The sequence below is a fragment of the Bubalus bubalis genome, chromosome 10, assembly GCF_019923935.1.
Source record: "Bubalus bubalis isolate 160015118507 breed Murrah chromosome 10, NDDB_SH_1, whole genome shotgun sequence".
NCBI lineage: Eukaryota > Metazoa > Chordata > Mammalia > Artiodactyla > Bovidae > Bubalus > Bubalus bubalis.
Window position 1 is genome coordinate 62,265,750 of NC_059166.1, and position 16,668 is coordinate 62,282,417.

Genomic DNA, 16,668 nt, shown 5'->3' on the forward strand with positions numbered 1-16,668 from the left:
AGCCTGCCCCTAAACTTGAATTTTTTCTGCTGATGTGACCCTAAGAGAATGTGTGAATAAATGTAGAGACACAATTTGTTATTTGTTAAGAAAAAAAATGAGCGCATCACACAGGGCATTGTCTTACTGTTGCTGCTGTTAGCACCAATACTAGATTGTGTGAGAGAGGCATGGGTGCAGGGGTGCTGTTAGTGAGAAGTAACAGACAGTTAGCTAACAGAGTTCTAGAAAATGTCAAGGAAAAACTCTACAACTCAACACCAGTTGAGTCTAGAGCACCTGGGTGTCTTTTCTGGATTATTCTCAGGTTTATGAGTAGAGTTACCTAATAGGAGCCAAACAACTTGTAGAGAGCTCCACAACAGACTCAGGAGCAAGCCTGACGAGATTCACTTACTGAGCCCTCACTGAGTACCTGCTTTGTACTGGACACTCTGCTCCATGACCTACCTTTTCTCCAACTCCCCATCCACTTAGGAAGCAATAACCAACTGTAGGTTGAATTATGACCTGGAAACAAATGAAATCAACTCTCCCTTTCATGTAAACAAATAAAACGTGTCAGAGTGTCTTTTAGAAACTGAACATCAAACCTCAGTCAACCTTAACTGGTAGATTTTTGCCAGATGTTTTCTGGTCTGGGTATTTCTCAACTCTGCTTGTCCATGAGGTGAGGGGAATTTTAAAGGACTGGATCTCTAGAGGTAGGATAACCTCTGAGAGGGGGCTGATCACTGATTGGGGAGGGGAGTCTGTTCCACACCAACTTTAGGTCTGCTTGCTGATGGGAAAGCTTTTCCTTTCTTCTTTACTCTTTTAATTTAGCATATTGGAAGAGACAGTTAATGGAGAAAATGGTACCGTTTTTTGGGGAAGCTAAGTGAATGGAGATCTAGGGGTCAGGCCCAGATAATCTGATGCTAGAGGGGTGTCCTGCACCCCTGCACCTCTCATGCAATCTAGTTCACAGGACTCTACTTCTCCCCTTCTTTTGTTGTTCTAAAACGTTTTTAAAACTAAGTATAGTTGATTTACAATACTTCAGGTGTATAGCAAAGTGATTCAGCTGTATATCTGACATTTTTTCAGATTCGTTTCCATTACAGATTACTATAAGATTATTGAATACAGTTCCCCGTGCTATACAGTAGGTCCTTGTTGATTATCTGTTTTATATATAGTAGCATGTATCTATTAATCCCAAATTCCTAATTTATCCCTCTCCCTAAGTTTGTTTCCTATGTCTTTGAGTCTGTTTTTCTGCTTCCCTGTTTAAATGGTGAGAAGGAGGATTAGTAGGAGAGTGAGCTTTGGTAGAAGACATTTTTCAGAGGCAGTAGGTTCCCCTGGGGAGAAGGCAATAGCACCCCACTCCAGCACTCTTGCCTGGAAAATCCCATAGACGGAGGAGCCTGGTAGGCTGCAGTCCATGGGGTCGCTAAGAGTCGGACATGACTGAGCGACTTCACTTTCATTTTTCACCTTCATGCATTGGAGAAGGAAATGGCAACCCACTCCAGTGTTCTCGCCTGGAGAATCCCAGGGATGGCAGAGGCTGGTGGGCTGCCGTCTATGGGGTCGCACAGAGTCGGACACGACTGAAGCGACTTAGCAGCAGCAGCAGCAGCAGATTCCCCTGACTCATAACCAGTTTTCCAAGGGGCATTGACAGCCTACCAACTCCACACTGATTTAGGGTCCCTTGGATATTTTTCCAGAATGTCCTGTATTTTCCTCCAGTCCAAAGCACTTATCACCTTTTATGAGTCTGCTCTCCCTGTGACTTCTTGAAAAAGAGGTCATGTCATTAATCTCTGGCACATAGTGGGTGCTCAGTGTTTGATGAATGGGGTAGATTGCTGGATGGCGAGAGAGACCCCTAGATTCCATCATCCTTCTCACGGTCGGTCTTATTTCTTATCTCCTGGACAAAAATGTAACCCTGTAATAAAAGATGTCTTCCCTGTGTTTTTTGCTTCCCTTTTGTTGAGAACCCCATTCTCACAAAAGGATAGAGGAAGTTAGAGACTATGTTTGGACCTGGTCAGAAATGCTTCAGAACCTCTGGGGTATGACCACCCCTTTCCAAGCCAACTTTATAAACCTGTCCTTACAGTTAATATCTTGTCTGTGTTAAAAGGTATTTCTGATACATGGCATTTGCCCTTTATCAATCACTTCTCATTGTAGACTCACAGAAAAAAATCTTTGAAAGTTAATGTTGAACAGGACTTAATCATTTTACAGATAATTACCTGGAGCCCAGAGAGGTCTAGTCACTTGCCCAAGTTTACACAGCTTGTTGGGACAGAGCCTGAACACCCCCTCAACCTCCCCTCCCACCCCCACCCCCATCGGCCACCCTCTCCGGGCTCCCAGTGATTAGCCTTGCTGTGTCTCCAGCTACTTCTTGGGAAGTCTGCAATCAACTTCCACCTTCATTCATGTGCCCAATGTTTCCGCAGCACATAATAGGAATCAGGCAGCGTACCTGAGCCCACGGACATGAAGATGAAAAGTAACAGTCCCTACCTTGCAGAGTCTTTCTTCTCTGAGGTCCAACCTCAAGAATTCCAAGTTTATGCACCTTAGATCCGAGGTCCCTGTGTCCTGCAGCAGCTTCCAGTGAGCAGAAGCCAGAGAACACTTGGGTGCCAGGCTCCTCCTGGACCTAGTGGGCAATGGGGCCCTAGCCCCTCCTGCCTACCCTGGATCTTGTAGCTGCCATTGCCACCGAACCAATCATGCCAGAAAGTCATCATGATGATTTCAGAACTGCATTGTGATTTATGCAAAGCGCGCAGATAATTACAGCCAGGCGCACAGAACACAGGACGAATATGCTGTGGGTGTGTGCGAGCGTTGTGTCTTTTGCCAGAGCTGGATGGTGTGTGTGTGTTTCTATTTAGTGGAATTCTTTACACCCTGTGAATCGAAACCAGTGTCAGGAGACAGACGGGACATTCCCGTTTTGACTTTGAGACAATTGGTGAGTATTTTCCACAAGTTTAGTTGCCTACAACTGAGCCAGTAGGGCGAGTGTCTGGAGTAGGGAAATCAGTCTTTAGACCCTCTACCACAGTCCTCCTACCTCCAAGCCTCCACACCTGCAAAGCGACGTTCAGGTCTCCGGGTCACAGACTACTAAACTTCTACCTTGAAGACGGGCAGGGCCGAATCTTCCACGCCGGCCTTCATCTTTGCCCGAAATAGTTTGGACTCTTTAAAGTTCTTTAGCTTTAACTAAGTTCCCCTCTTTGCAACCACATGGCAGGTATTTTGGTGGTGATGGCGCTTGTGGTAGCGGTGGCGGCAAGTGTATTTCTGAAAGTCATAGTCCCAGTGTCCAAAATAGAGCCTGGGATAGTAACTGCGTTTCTGAAACGCCGCCGGGAAATCATTTCTTTTTCTAGGCGCGGAGTTTGAGTTTGTACTACTCGGGCAGGGCCAGCTGAGCACAAGTCTGCCCAACTTGATTGTCAAAAATGTTGACTTACTGTCCTGTCTCCTAAAACACCCTCAGGAGTATGGTTTTGTATCTCATTTCCCTGATCTTCCACTTCGAAAAACAGAGGAGGTATAATTCTTGCTCTTTCTGGGGATCCCCAGACCCGGGTCCTGCTTGCTGCGCAGCACTAGCACCGCGAGGCGTACACGGGCGGGGGCTCCAGGCCCAGCCCAGGCCTCTGCGGAAAGTTGCGGTCACGTGCTGTGGCAGCAAACAGGGGCGCACAGCCAGCGCCCCTGAGCCTCCGGGGCCGAGGAACTGCTGCTCTCTCCAGAGGCCGGGGGCGGGGCGGGGAAGGGAGGAGAGGACGGGACGCAAACACTCACTTGCACACACATACTCAGATCGAAAGCCTGGAGAAAGTGGGATCCGGAGCGGGCGGATAGAATTGCGGAGTGCTAGTATCTGTTCACCTCCCCCAGAGCGTGCGCTGAGAGCCAGAGAGCAGGAGGTGTGACCCTTGACCTTCGGCCAAGCCCACGCCAGGAGGTGAAGCTGGCAAACTCTTGTTCGACAAGTTCAAGCTGCTGGGAGAGCTTAAATAAGAATTAATCTCTTAGAGCTCGGGGATCACTCTCTAGGCGTGCGCTCTCCCGGCGCAGAACAGGAACCAGGGCAAGAGCGAGCACAAGAATCGCGGGAAGGCAGGCAGGAGGAGTGGGGGACTAAGCCGGGGGAGGGAGCTCTCCAGAATCCCCGAACCCTGAGGGGAGGGGCCGGCCAGCGAAGTCCACTGGGGACTAGCTGAGGGAGGGAAGCAGCTCTACCCTCCCACCGTGCAAATGCAGAAATAATGGAGGCGAAATAGCTTCACCCTGCTCGGGATGGGCTTTACTTCTGCAAGCCGGCAGCACCCTCCCGGCGGCTGGTGCCCAAATAGACAACGCGAAGGCCACGGGAACTCGGAGCCTCCAGCAAACCCCATCCCAGACCCCAAGTCCGCACACAGCGTCCTCGCAGATAACTTTCCGTAGATAGTTGCAAAATGAATAATTACTCACCTCGGACCAGATCCAAGTTTTACCCAACAGAAGGGGCACGGGACCAAGAATGAACCAACTCACATGCCCATATCCGGCGTGCATAATCACACACAAACACACAGCCACCCAGTTCTTCCACGAATCTGTCTGGCCCTCTGGAGAGAAGGAGGAAAGCGTTTTGAGAAAGCTCCGGCTCCCCTCCCCTTCCCCCTTGCCATGAATATAATAATAATTCATTTTTTACTACAAGAGCAGCACCATCTTCACCGACGCACCCGCACAGAGCCACACTTCCATATTCACACTTAACTCCTCAGCTCCGAGAGCGCCTGCATTTTCTTTGGGAGCCGCTTGGAGGTTCATTAATATCATTAGCATTTAACCCCCTCCCTCTTTCCATCCCCTCCCCGCACATGGCTGACGTCAGACCCCGCCAGGAGTTGGGGGAAAAGCTAAGTGGGCCAGGGACGCCCTATTCCCCTCCCCGCGGCTGCCTGTCAGAGCGCTTCTGGAGATATTACAGGGGACCCAGTCCGCAGCGACAGGCACAAAGTCACGGGGTAATGAACTTCGGGGACCCTCTGACGCTGCGTGCTCGGCTCTCCCCTGATACCGGGAGCTGGCCGCCTTTTCCCTCGGAAGACTTCCCAGCAATCTAGTTTTCCCACTCCGCGCTCGGATTTGGGCAGCGCGGAGCCCATCTGCCTGAGACTGCGGTTGTGCGTTTCCCTTCTTTCTGTAAAAGAGCAGCGGTCTGTAGCGATCTGCCCACACTCTGCATATGCCTAATATAGAGGGAGAAATTGAAGACTGAGAGACAGGAACGGTGAAAGAGAGGGGTTTGCCCTTTTTTTGCTCCGTAGAAAGACCATTTTCGTGTCTCCATCTCTGTTCTTCAATACCCCTCTCTTGCCTGTCCTCCCTTCTCCCTCGATCTGCCTGTCCGTCTATCCATTTGTCCGTACATGCGCGTGTTCATACCAAGCAACATTCCCAGCGGCTGCGGTTTTGCAAGAGACGGGAAGAAACTTAAGGATGCTTAAATTTTCACTGTGGAACGAATTCTGAGCGCCCAGAGAGCAGCGCAGCGCGCAACCGACACCCACCTGTCCGGCCCCGGAGCCTCCCAGGCTGGAGGGCGGCTGGAGAGCGGCGGCGCCCGGCGGCGAAGCGGGCGTTGCAGGCCGGGACTCGGGCAGCGCCCACCAACCGCTCCGCCCCGGGACCGCCAGCATGAGCAAGCCGGCCGGATCAACAAGTGGGTACCTATCGGGCCGCAGCGGGGCTCCGGCGCGCAGGCTGGGGCGGGCGCGCGGGGTGGCCGGGGAGGTCCAGCCCGGCTCTCCGAGGCTCCGAGCCCGGGAGAGGGATTCCAGAGGTGTGTGTGCGCTTTGGCCCAGCTCCCTGTATACTATGAGTCAGTGCCTTTCGTGGTGAGGGATGAACAATTTCGTTACCTCTGAATTGCTTGACCCCCTCACCCCCACCCCCCACTTCTCTCTGGTATGGTGGGAAGGTTGCGACCCAGGCAGCCCACCAGTCCCTCTCGAGTTGCCTCCACTTAGCAGCCAGGTGGGAAGTTGGGGGTGTAGGGGGAGTCGGCGGGGGCGGGAACTAGGCCGCAGCCCCAGGCGGCAGCACAATAACACGCTCACTCAAAACTCCGAGCTCCAGAGCGCAAAAGCAACTCTGCGCAAAGCGGATTTTGAATGGAATGCTTTGCACCCCGTTTCTAGCTATTTCAAATAATCCTGTAAATTGGGAAGCAGAAACAATTTAAAAGTCACATTTTCCTTAATCCTAAATCCGCGTAGGTCATAACTGGGGAATTTAAAGTATGGCGAACCGCTCTAGCAAGGCGAGGACCAAATCCCTAATCCCAAGGACTTTTCGAGCGGGAGTTCGGCAGAGGCAGGAAGAGTGCGGCCTGTTCCCTTCGCGCGCTTCTCTCCTTCCTTAAACTTGCTTAGCTGGAGGCTCTCCCTTGGGATACCAAGTCGCCGCCGATCTCTAATCGCCCCTAGACGCTCAAGTGCAGGGCTGAGTGTATGTACAAGGGTTTTTGCGTCCACTGTGTTTGCGGAACCCGAGAATGCGCAGGGCAGAGCAGGCGCTGGGCCGGCGCGGCCGCAATGCTGGATCTCTGTGGGGGCGTTTCAGTTCCCGCCATCCGGTTGCCTGGCGCTGCGGTTTTCAGGGCCCCACGGCTGGAGGTGGCCGCTGCCGAAGTCCCCACATCCCGAAGTGCTCTCGCCGCCCTTGGTTTTCGCTTATAGCATTTATGGCGCTTGTGATTTCCTCAAACACTCCCTCCCCTCACTCTCCCTTATTGTCCCGAGTCTTTTAAAGTTGGGAGAGTCCGAGATACTTCTGAGGACTGATAATGAAGTCCCACTTGAGTGGGATGCAGTTCTTCCCCGCCCTCTCAAGAAGTGAGTTGTGTTTTCACTTTGTCCGTTTGTTTTGGTTTTGGGCGCTGCCATTTTAAAGATTAAAGTGAACGTGAACTAAAAGAAAAAAATGAGAAATGTTTGGAACTAAGGCAGAGAGAGGAGAGAAGGGATCTTAGATGCCGCCGGAATCAGAGTCGACCCTGGTGGAGGACTGACGTTTCCAGTTTGCCTCGGGCCTACCTGACCCTGGCTGTCCGAATCTCTGAGAAAGGAGGCGAACTCGCATATTTTTTGTGTGGCCCATGTTCTGGCGTGTGACTGTCCTTCCCAGGAGGCTCAGGAGGAAAGCTTTCCTGGTGCATTCCGAGCCTCCATTGCAAAAACCGAAGCCGACAGTCCTAGGCAGGCCTCGGTGTGCTTGATTGCCCTGTGACAGGCCCTTCGGTGTGCTTGCTTGCCCTGTGACAGGCCCTTGGCTCTTTCCCTGGAAGTAAGGCGCCTTGCCCACTTAGGGTGCAGGGTCGCCGGGGTTGAGGGGCCTTGAAAAGTGAGGCCTCGAAAGTGAGAGAAGGGGCGGGCGCGAACTGGGTTCGCTGGGGACCGCGCCCGCGTGCAGCAGATGGCCTAGGATGCAGGCGGACCCTTCGGACTTTTAGGGGAAAAGGCAGAGGGCCACTGGGGAAACTTTGGAGTTTTCCAGCTTCCCAAGAGCCTAAGCTGGGCCTCCTAAACCTCGAGGCCGACACTGGTCCGGACGTCTCCGCAGAGGTTTCTCAGGGCCGCAGGACAGCAGCCCCCGCCCGCGGCGCCGCGGCATGCAGGCCTTCTCCAGACCGGTGGCGGCAGCCAGACCAAGGCTTGCAGCCCTCGAGCCCCGGGAGCGAGGAGGTCGGCTCGCAGCGGGCGAGGTCAGACCCGAGCCAGGCTGCGAGGTCTGCAACCCCAGCCTCGCTCGGATTCTCACAGCTGGAGAGCAGAGCGATGTCACCCGGGAGCCCCGCCTGGGTGGTAACAAGACCCCGGCCAGTCACCCCTGCAGCCCAGACTAACTTCTTTCAACAGCCTCTGATGGTAATTACAGTAATCGAAGCTGCCATATATCTTTAGGCAATTATGACACACAAAAAGCCCCGAGGGGACCCCCTGGCGAGGGAAGTTAAGAACGGTTTTCCAGCCTCAGGAAACTCCCGCCTGCCTCACGTCGGAGCTCGCTCGACTTGCTAAATGAGAGGAGCTTTGCAACGGGGTTAACCAGCTTGTCTCGTGACCCAAGTCACCTTAACGTGGCTGGGTGGCGGAGTCTGAGGCGCACACCCGCTCTGCCTCGGAATTTTCTCGTCCTCCCTCCTGTGCTCCGCCCCAGACTGGTGGGCCGGCTTCTGCTGTGCCCCGGGAGCCGCGGCCTGGAGGTCTGCGCAGGGACAGGGCCGACCTGGCGCGCCGGCTGGCCCCGGGGGCAGAGGAGCGAGGAGCCCCGCCCCCGGAGGCCGAAGGTGTGGCCCGCACCTCTGGTCCTTCCTCCAACGCATCGGGGTTCTCCAGAGATGCGTCCCTGGCCTCCTTTCTGGATGGGAAGCGGGAAAGAGAACCCTCACCGCGGCTCCTCCCTCGCGCTTATCTTGGCATCATCAAAAGTGCCGCCGGGAAGAGGAGGGTAGAGAGGGTGATAAGATGACTGGACCCCCAAATACGGACCCCAGCTCAGCCAGAGGCAGCGTGTTGTGCAGAGGAGTATGGCTGCAAAAATGGAGACCAAGTTTACTGCTTTCCAGAGTGAGGGCGGCTGCTGGGCGGCTGTTGAGTTCCCTTGGGCGCAGTGACAGGCCCGAAGGGGTGAGGGACAAGACCCGAGGTGACCTCCCCTGGCTCTCTCCAACTCCCTCCCCCCCCTCCCCCCGGCACAACCTCTCCTCCCACCCTGTGGGAGAGGGGGCGCCGAGGCGGTGGTCACCGCGCCGCGCGCCTCCCCCGCCGGCCTTTGTCGCCATCCGAATTCCCATGCTACTCTTTTTGACGGGTCACTGGTGGCTCTATAGGCAGGTGCTATGGCGGGGTTGTAATTGCCCAGGCCGAGCCTGGTGGTTACCAAACCCCCCTCCCCAACCCTGCCGCCCGCGTTCTCCCCGCCCCCACCCCCTGCAGCTCCTCCAAGGCCGCGCTCGGAGGTGCTCGCCCACTGGACGCCTTGGAATCCACTAGCAAGTTTCCACCCTGAGGCCTCGTGTCTTCCCCGCACTGCGCCCACGCTTCCCTTACTCCCCTGGCCCAGTTGTCCTCGCCCTCGCCTCCCATCACCCCAGTGGTCCCCAACCGGAGTGCTCCCGGTACCAGCTGCCAGCTTCACCCAGACCAAGCTGGAGGCCGCCCGGGCCCAGACTAGAGGCCTTCAAAGCGGTAGCAAAGGAAAAATTAAATGTAAAGAAGTTAATTATTAAGTAGTATTGTTGACTATCACCATCATCATTATCAGAGTATTAATTAAGTTAACCTTTTATTTACTCCTTTTGTTTGTGGGAGGAAGGATTTCTAAGTCTCTATGAACCGTTTCAGTCTTGCTGGACCCTTGAGCCCTATGGAAATATAGTCCCTTTCCTTCTGAGTTTTTGAATTTTACCCTCTCTAGAACAGTCCTCGGGGCTCCGCGGTCATCCTAGACTTGAGGGGATTCCAAGAAGATTTCCCTTGAGTCAAGCGACTGTCAAGGCCATTGGGGCTGGAGGGCAGTTAAGAGAAACCAGTCAGATGGCTTTTAAAAATCAGCCTCAGACAGCGGTGAAAAAGCGGGAGTAAGGGACCCCGTGCAGGATCTAGTGTGAGGAGATAGGACTTCAAGTAGGAAGACCCTGGGGAGTGGAGTGGGTGCTGTCCACCCTAACTTGCCAGGAAATCAACATACTTACAACACTCTCCCCCTACTTGCCTAGCTCGGTACTAGTTACTTTGAGGAGAAAAAAAAAATTTTTTTTTCCTGAAAGAAATTGTCAATAGCGATCCATCAAGCATTATTTAAATAGGTAAAGTGAAAGTTGGGCAATTACCACTACCCTTATTATCATTAATAATCCTAGTATTAGCATTACAATAATAATCCTAATAATAACCACCGCCCGGCAGCTCAGCGAAACCTCGATTGCCTTCCAGCTGCCATCCCTGGTTCCAGCCGTGTTTGTTTTTCTTCTTTTCCCTTTTACATTTCAAGTTTGTCTCCTCGCGCGCTCACTAACAACTTTCTCTGTTAAATGCAAGAGCAAGGGAGGGAGGCGGCCAAACTTTCCGCGGAGCAGAAAGGCAGCAGCGGGCCGTGCTGCCGCCCCGGCCTGCTGTAATCTTTTATTCCAAAATGGGTCTCGGCGATTAGAGGAGACCCAAATACATGTAGCGGTGCATGAATAATGCTCATTGTAGGAAACTGACACTTGCTCAAGGAAAAAAAGTTTGGCTATAAAATCACTTCATTATTTGCTTTTACCGCAGCTTCGGTGCTAATCCCTTCGGAGGTCAGATTGCTTAGCATCTCTCTCTCCCTCTCCCCTTTCCTCCTTCTTCTCCGCCCTCCTCTCTCTCTCACCCCTTCCACACACACCCCCACCCCTTCCTTGTCTTTCCTGCGATTTCAGGCCGTATTTTAGATATTCCCTGTAAAGTGTGTGGCGACCGAAGCTCGGGGAAACACTACGGGGTCTACGCCTGCGACGGCTGCTCGGGGTTTTTCAAACGAAGTATCCGAAGGAATAGGACGTATGTCTGCAAATCTGGAAACCAGGTACCTTAGCAGAGCTGAGCTGCCCGGCTCCCCTCTGCCACCTCCCCTTCCTTTGTTTGTGCCAAGGCCTCCTCTGAGTTTCCAAACTGCTAGGGAGAGACCAGGCCCTGACCACTCCTGCCCTCTCCCCTCCTTCCTGCCTCAACTCTCAGTGGCGCTTCTGCTTGGGAAAGGTGGGAAGAGGTAAGGGAAGAGAGCTGAGTTTGAAGGAGGAAAGCTGAAATCCCAGGGCCTCTTTATGTCCTCTGTCAATCCTCTACCCCGCCCTTTTTTTCTAAATCCTCTGACACATTCCTATACTGGATAAGGCCCATACTCTGACTATAATGCCAGCCCAGGGGATCTAAGGAAATTTAGAATCTAAACCACAAGTGCAGGCAGGTGAAAGGGCTGTTTTATGTTGCCTGCCACCCCACCGTCATTTTTAGCAGCACCCAAGCTCAATGCTGTGACCTGGGTCTCAGGGCAGAAGTGAATCACACAGGGCATCTCAGTCAAGGTTGAGATGCAAAGTGAGTGTTGGCCAGTTGGGACAGACAGGATGTGCTGAATGAAGGACTGTGCCCTTTCAGTTTCAGAGAAGCAGGGCTGCTTGGCAGTGGGCAGTGGGCCTTCAGCACCCTCGTAAAGTTAGTTGAGCCTTGTCAGAAAAGGACAGAGCGAGCAAGAAGAGAAGGTGCCCAAGGAAGGAGTAACTGGCGGCCTTCCCATGGTTCCCATATCTTCTCCTTCTCTGCTTAGAAGGGGTGCCTGGTTGATTCTGTTTTGGTCTTGAGCAGGAACTGTCTCAAAGAGACATAGGAGTAGGGGCATGGGCTAAGTGTGAGCTAAAACTCCCAGAAAGAGTGAGCAGATCCCTCCCCCTGACTCAGTTTCCAGCTCAGAAGATCAGCCTTTTGGTCCCACACTTTCTTGGCCTTCTCCTTGGCCAGGCATACAGATCCTAAGTATAGAATGACCATCTCCACTCCCAAGAAGATCCTGGAGAGTGCAGTGGTCAGAAGTCATCCTTTGGTTACCAAAATGGTAAAAACATTTTCACTAATTAGTATATGTATTAATGTCTATGATATACTTACACATATATTGCTTGCTGCTAGTGAATTCTTTATCTTTTTCTGAAAGCTAAGTCTGCTCATGCCAAGTTCTGATAGATTTGGATTATCAACAGAAACAAGAAAAAGAAGATACTGCATTTGGATAAGTTATTTTGAACTCTCCAGCCCTATTACCTGTTTAATTAAGTCCATAAATCTGTATCAGTTTCTCGTGTCACCATTTGAACATCATGTTATATATACCCAGGCCTGTATCCCAGTAGCTCCACAGGAATATGGGATTACTGTGGGTCATCAGATTTGAGCAGGCCTCCACTTTATCTTTTATGCAATGCACAGAATTGGGGAATCAAAATCTCAGATGTTATGCTTGATATTTTCAAAGGGGTTGGCTGTCAACTCAAACATATTGATGTCAGTCCAAGTGCTTGTAAAAGAGTGATAATAGACTCATCAGGCATGGTGGTCCTCTTCTTGCACAGAATAGAAATGGCCCAAACTGAGGTATGCATCTTTCTCTCAGGCTCCAGATATTTATATACAGTTGATCTGATTTGAAGGCACTCGTAAGAACTAACGTAAGCTTCTATTTTGCATTAGTATGTTTATCAGAATACTAGAAGGATAACATTTGAGGATAGACATATGATTGCATTTAATTACATTGAGCTATTTAAACTTCTTTACATTGAGCTACTAGCCAGCAAAGATGCCCAGAAGAATTCAGTTGGAAAAAAAAATTATTTCCGTTTTCTCTTTTATTCTAAGATTAGGTAAAGAGCATTCCAATTCATCATTAACAGTAATGAGAATGTTTAGAAATTGTTATGAACTTCTGCTCTACCTTTATTTTGAATAAATCAACATATTTCAAATCAAAGGGGTATGATCTCATAAAACCGTGGTTTGAGTGTGTAATTTTTTCCTAAGGGGTATTTCAGAAATATATGCTTACTCCAAATTCAGAGTATATGAATTTTAAGGTTATGGAACAAAATAAAAAATACATTTATTTTATTATCTTTCTTCCCACTGTAAATGTAACAGTAGCATGTAATAAAAACAAAGGAGAGCACCAAAACTTCTTATGTATTTACTGTGTAGATATGACTCTTTATGTGTCTATATATATGTTCCCTCAGTAATAACACCTAACACTGAATAAATTTCATTAGAAATTTTCTCTGTACTTTCCTCTTTTAATGGCCAATATTTTCCCAGAAAATTTCACTGGATAAAACATTTATTTTCTCATGCGTCTCAGATAAATATTTCTAAGGCAGCAGTTACCTCTATTTTTTCAGATATCATTCTAATATTCTCAGTCCATATTATCATTTTTTCAGACAGTCCATCACAGTATCTTCCAGGCCATATTTACATTGTGGACATTTCTAGAATTTGTCCAGGCCTTGGGCTCTTCCCTTCCCACCCTCACATCTGTAAGCCTTGCCCTCCTAACCACTCTGGCTTCTGCCTCACCTTTGGCTGTGTTTCTATGAATCTGGGATGAGGGTAGTCTATAAAACAACTCTCAACCTGCTGGTTATAAGGATGGCTTCGAACACGTAGACAAGAGAGGAAACAGGAGAGTGGAGAATAATGAAATATTTATCTGACAGATAAATGGGCTCACCCAGAGAGTGACAGAAAGAGGTAGACTCAAGAGCTGAAAGCGGAAAGAATAGTTCGCGGGAGAGGGATGTGGCAGGGATCCGGGCAGGCAAGCCGGCTCGGTACAGAGCTCTGAAGCCTCACTCCACCCGGGCAGGTCGCTGTCTTCGGTCCTGAAAAGTCTCGCCCCTGCTCCACCACCACTGGACCTGGCGGAAGTTCCCCTCGTGAGCTCCTTCCCGCACAGCGGAGTCTGGCAGTCCAGTCGCTCTGACTCTTCACCTGCTTGGAGCAGGACTTTCCTTCTTGCCCGCTTTCATAGGGTCAGGGACTGGTTTTGTTGAAGTAGCTCTGAGAATCCTAGCCCTTTCTCCCCCTGGCCCTGCGGGTGCCCAAGGCCCTCGCGTTTTGCGGACCCAGGCTTGCCGCTTCGCGGTCTTTGGCCGGGTCCGTACTCGGCTTCCACGCGTTTTCCTCCGCCCAGCGCCGGCTTCTAGTCCCCACTCTAAAGGCCCTTGGGGCCGCTGACCACCTGCGCTCTGTTCCAGGGAGGCTGCCCGGTGGACAAGACTCACAGAAACCAGTGCAGGGCATGTCGGCTGAAGAAGTGTTTGGAAGTCAACATGAACAAAGATGGTAATCTACTTATTCTTAGTTCATCTTATGTTGGTTGAGTAGTAAGTAAATTATGTATACAGAAAATAATGGCACTCCTATGCATGTAAATCATCTCCTGAGCGTTTCTTTCCAGACTCTGGGAATTGGCCTTAGTCATCTTTAGTCATCTCCCGGCTTGAGTCCCAGCCCCACCCCACTGAACTCCCCAGGGTAAGGCCCATGCCTTCATGGGGCCCTTGCACCTCACAACCATCCCCACGAAGCTAGCGTTCCTGAGGCCCCAACTCTGCTGGGGACACACTTGTGACGTTTCCGATCTCCCATCCAGATTTCTCTTCTCACCTCTCCTGGCAGCCCTTTTGTGGCCAGTTTTAAGCCTGTTAGCCTCCCACAAGGTCTTGCTGTCTGGATGTCTCTGGTAGAGAATATCCTATGGACTAGGAGACTGGTTGAAGGAGGAAGGGCAGAGAAGTGAACAGGCAGAATGTCTAGCCCTTGTTTGTAGACTCACCAAGATCACAAAATCAGGACGGATGTTGTGGTGATCTGGGCTTCTCTCAGTTCTAAAGAAAGGGGCTGTAGTGACAAGGTAACACTAGTGGGTGTCCCAGGCTAGACTTCAGCTCCCAGAAGTCTCAGCAAGAACTAGGTAGTCAGGGTGCTTCTTGGGCTTAGAGTGCAATCCAAGGGCGTGGCTGGCGGTGGCCTGGCCAGGGCGCCCCAGGCCGGGAAGGGAGCGGGAAGGAGGCGGGAGTCATGGCCAGGAGGGAAGAACGGGGCCTCAGGACTGGGTGCGGAGTGGGCTTTGCCGTGAAGGAGGCCTGGGTGGGGTGGCATCCCCCTGAGGTACATACAGCTCCCACTGGGGAAGTTACTTCCTCCGCGGCGCAGGAAGCAGGAGGGAGCGTCCAACCTGTTGAACTTGTGTATTGACAAGTTGTCAAGCTCGTGGAGCGGAAGATTGCCCCGAATTAATTTGCTTGTTTAAACTGTTGGTGGTAATTGTCACATCTCCCTTGCCTTCCTCCAGCACATTCTGAGAGGGCTTTCCCTCATCCCATCCCCCGGCGGGCCCGGGCTCGGGTTCTTTTCTCCCGGGCCCTCCGAGACCAAGTGGTATGTCCAAGTAGGGAGGGGGATGGAGGTGGGCGGAGTGGTCGTCGGACTGATTGAGGAAAGTCTGTGCAGAGACGCTGTGTGTGTGTGTGTGTGTGTGCGCGCGCGCGCCCAGTGGCTCAATCCTGTCTTACTCTTTGCGACGCCATGGACTGACTGTAGTCCTGCCAGGCTCCTCTATCCATGGGATCTCCCAGGCAAGAATACTGGAGTGGGTTCCCGACCCAGGGATCTAACGCTAGTCTCCTGCAATGCTTCCTCTACACTCTATTGAGGTCGAGACCTAGCCACTCCTGCCCAGAGGATCTCTGGTCTCCCTGCAACCTGCCTGGGCGCGGAGGAGCCCTGAACAGACAGAATACCCGTAGTCTTGCCTGAGGCTCGGCCATTAGTGTGACACTTTGGGCCGGGATGCTTTTCTCGGCTTCAGCTTCCTTATGCAAACAGTGTAAGGGTTAGACGGTCTTAGAGCGCCCTCCACCCTCACGTTCCTTCTCCCCACTTCTCTTCACCTCCCGGGTGCCCTTGCCTGCCTAGACGCCCCGGTTGGCCGGAGAGCGCGGCAGCGTCTGTGTGATGACCAGGTCTCTGATCTCGGGCGCGCGCTGGTCTGTCTGTCTCTGCAGCCGTGCAGCACGAGCGGGGCCCTCGGACGTCCACCATCCGCAAGCAGGTGGCCCTCTACTTCCGTGGACACAAGGAAGAGAACGGAGCGGCCGCGCACTTCCCCTCCGCCGCACTGCCCGCGCCGGCGTTCTTCACCGCGGTCACGCAGCTGGATCCCCACGGCCTGGAGCTAGCCGCCGTGTCAGCCACCCCGGAGCGCCAGACACTTGTGAGCCTGGCTCAGCCCACACCCAAGGTCAGTGGCCTTGCTGGGCCCGAGGCCGTTCTGAGTGGAGGGCGGAGAGGGGCACGCCCATTCTTTCTCAGCTGGGATAGCTCAAGCAACACTTAGGGAGAGGACCTGGAGGGGTCCTCAATGCTTGGCCAAGCTCTGCGGGGAGCACTCGACCTCCCGCTCTCCCCTGTTGAGCTGGGGTGCTCAAGCTTCAGTGTGTGGTAAAGTCACTCTCTGAGCTGACTACAACTGGGGACTTCTAGGGCCATTCCCCCTTACAGCAAATTTGAGGTGGATCCCAGGAACCTCCACCTTTAGAAAACACCTCTAGTGTGAAAGCCTGTCTGAACTAAAAGGGCAGCCTAAAGTGTTCCTGAAGGACAGAAGAGCTGAGTTGTTTTTAGAAGAAAGAAGTTGCCTGCAGCTGGCAGAAGAGCACCTTGAATTGCAACTGCAGGGATCTAATCTCTTGGACAAGGTCCTTAATGCAAGAGAGAAATGTGGAGCTCACCGGGTTAGGACAGTATGAAGAACCTGGCTTCATTTCCCACTCCACTTCTGAGTCACATGAATTTACACAAGGACTGAGCCTCTCCTAGCAGGGCCACAGCCAGAACCACCTCAAAAGGTACCCCTAGGGACTACCTTTCAGACTTCCAGCTGTTACCTACACAGATTCCCCACTCCAGGCCAAGAAGGCCTCCAGATCTCCCCCAGACAAAGGCCAGCTGCAGCCCCACACTGCAGGGAAGCCAAACACCTGGGCGCATGCAC

The 16,668-nt window shown here is 52.1% G+C and overlaps 1 protein-coding gene across 3 annotated transcripts in view; it reads left to right on the forward strand.

Annotated features, from left to right (window-relative positions):
• The first annotated feature begins 4,800 nt into the window (after positions 1–4,800).
• The window catches only part of NR2E1 (nuclear receptor subfamily 2 group E member 1), a 49,949-nt gene continuing 38,081 nt past the window's right edge, over positions 4,801–16,668 (forward strand). Inside the window, exons 1-4 of one of the 3 annotated variants that reach the window (XM_025294687.2) lie at positions 4,801–5,749; positions 10,502–10,647; positions 13,868–13,955; positions 15,680–15,915. In XM_025294687.2, the coding sequence (XP_025150472.1) occupies positions 5,725–5,749; positions 10,502–10,647; positions 13,868–13,955; positions 15,680–15,915 (495 nt within the window). In that variant the 5' untranslated portion in view covers positions 4,801–5,724. The remainder of the gene's footprint in view (positions 5,750–10,501; positions 10,648–13,867; positions 13,956–15,679; positions 15,916–16,668) is intronic. The other 2 variants (XR_006542421.1, XM_006075353.3) reach the window with 2 other exon arrangements.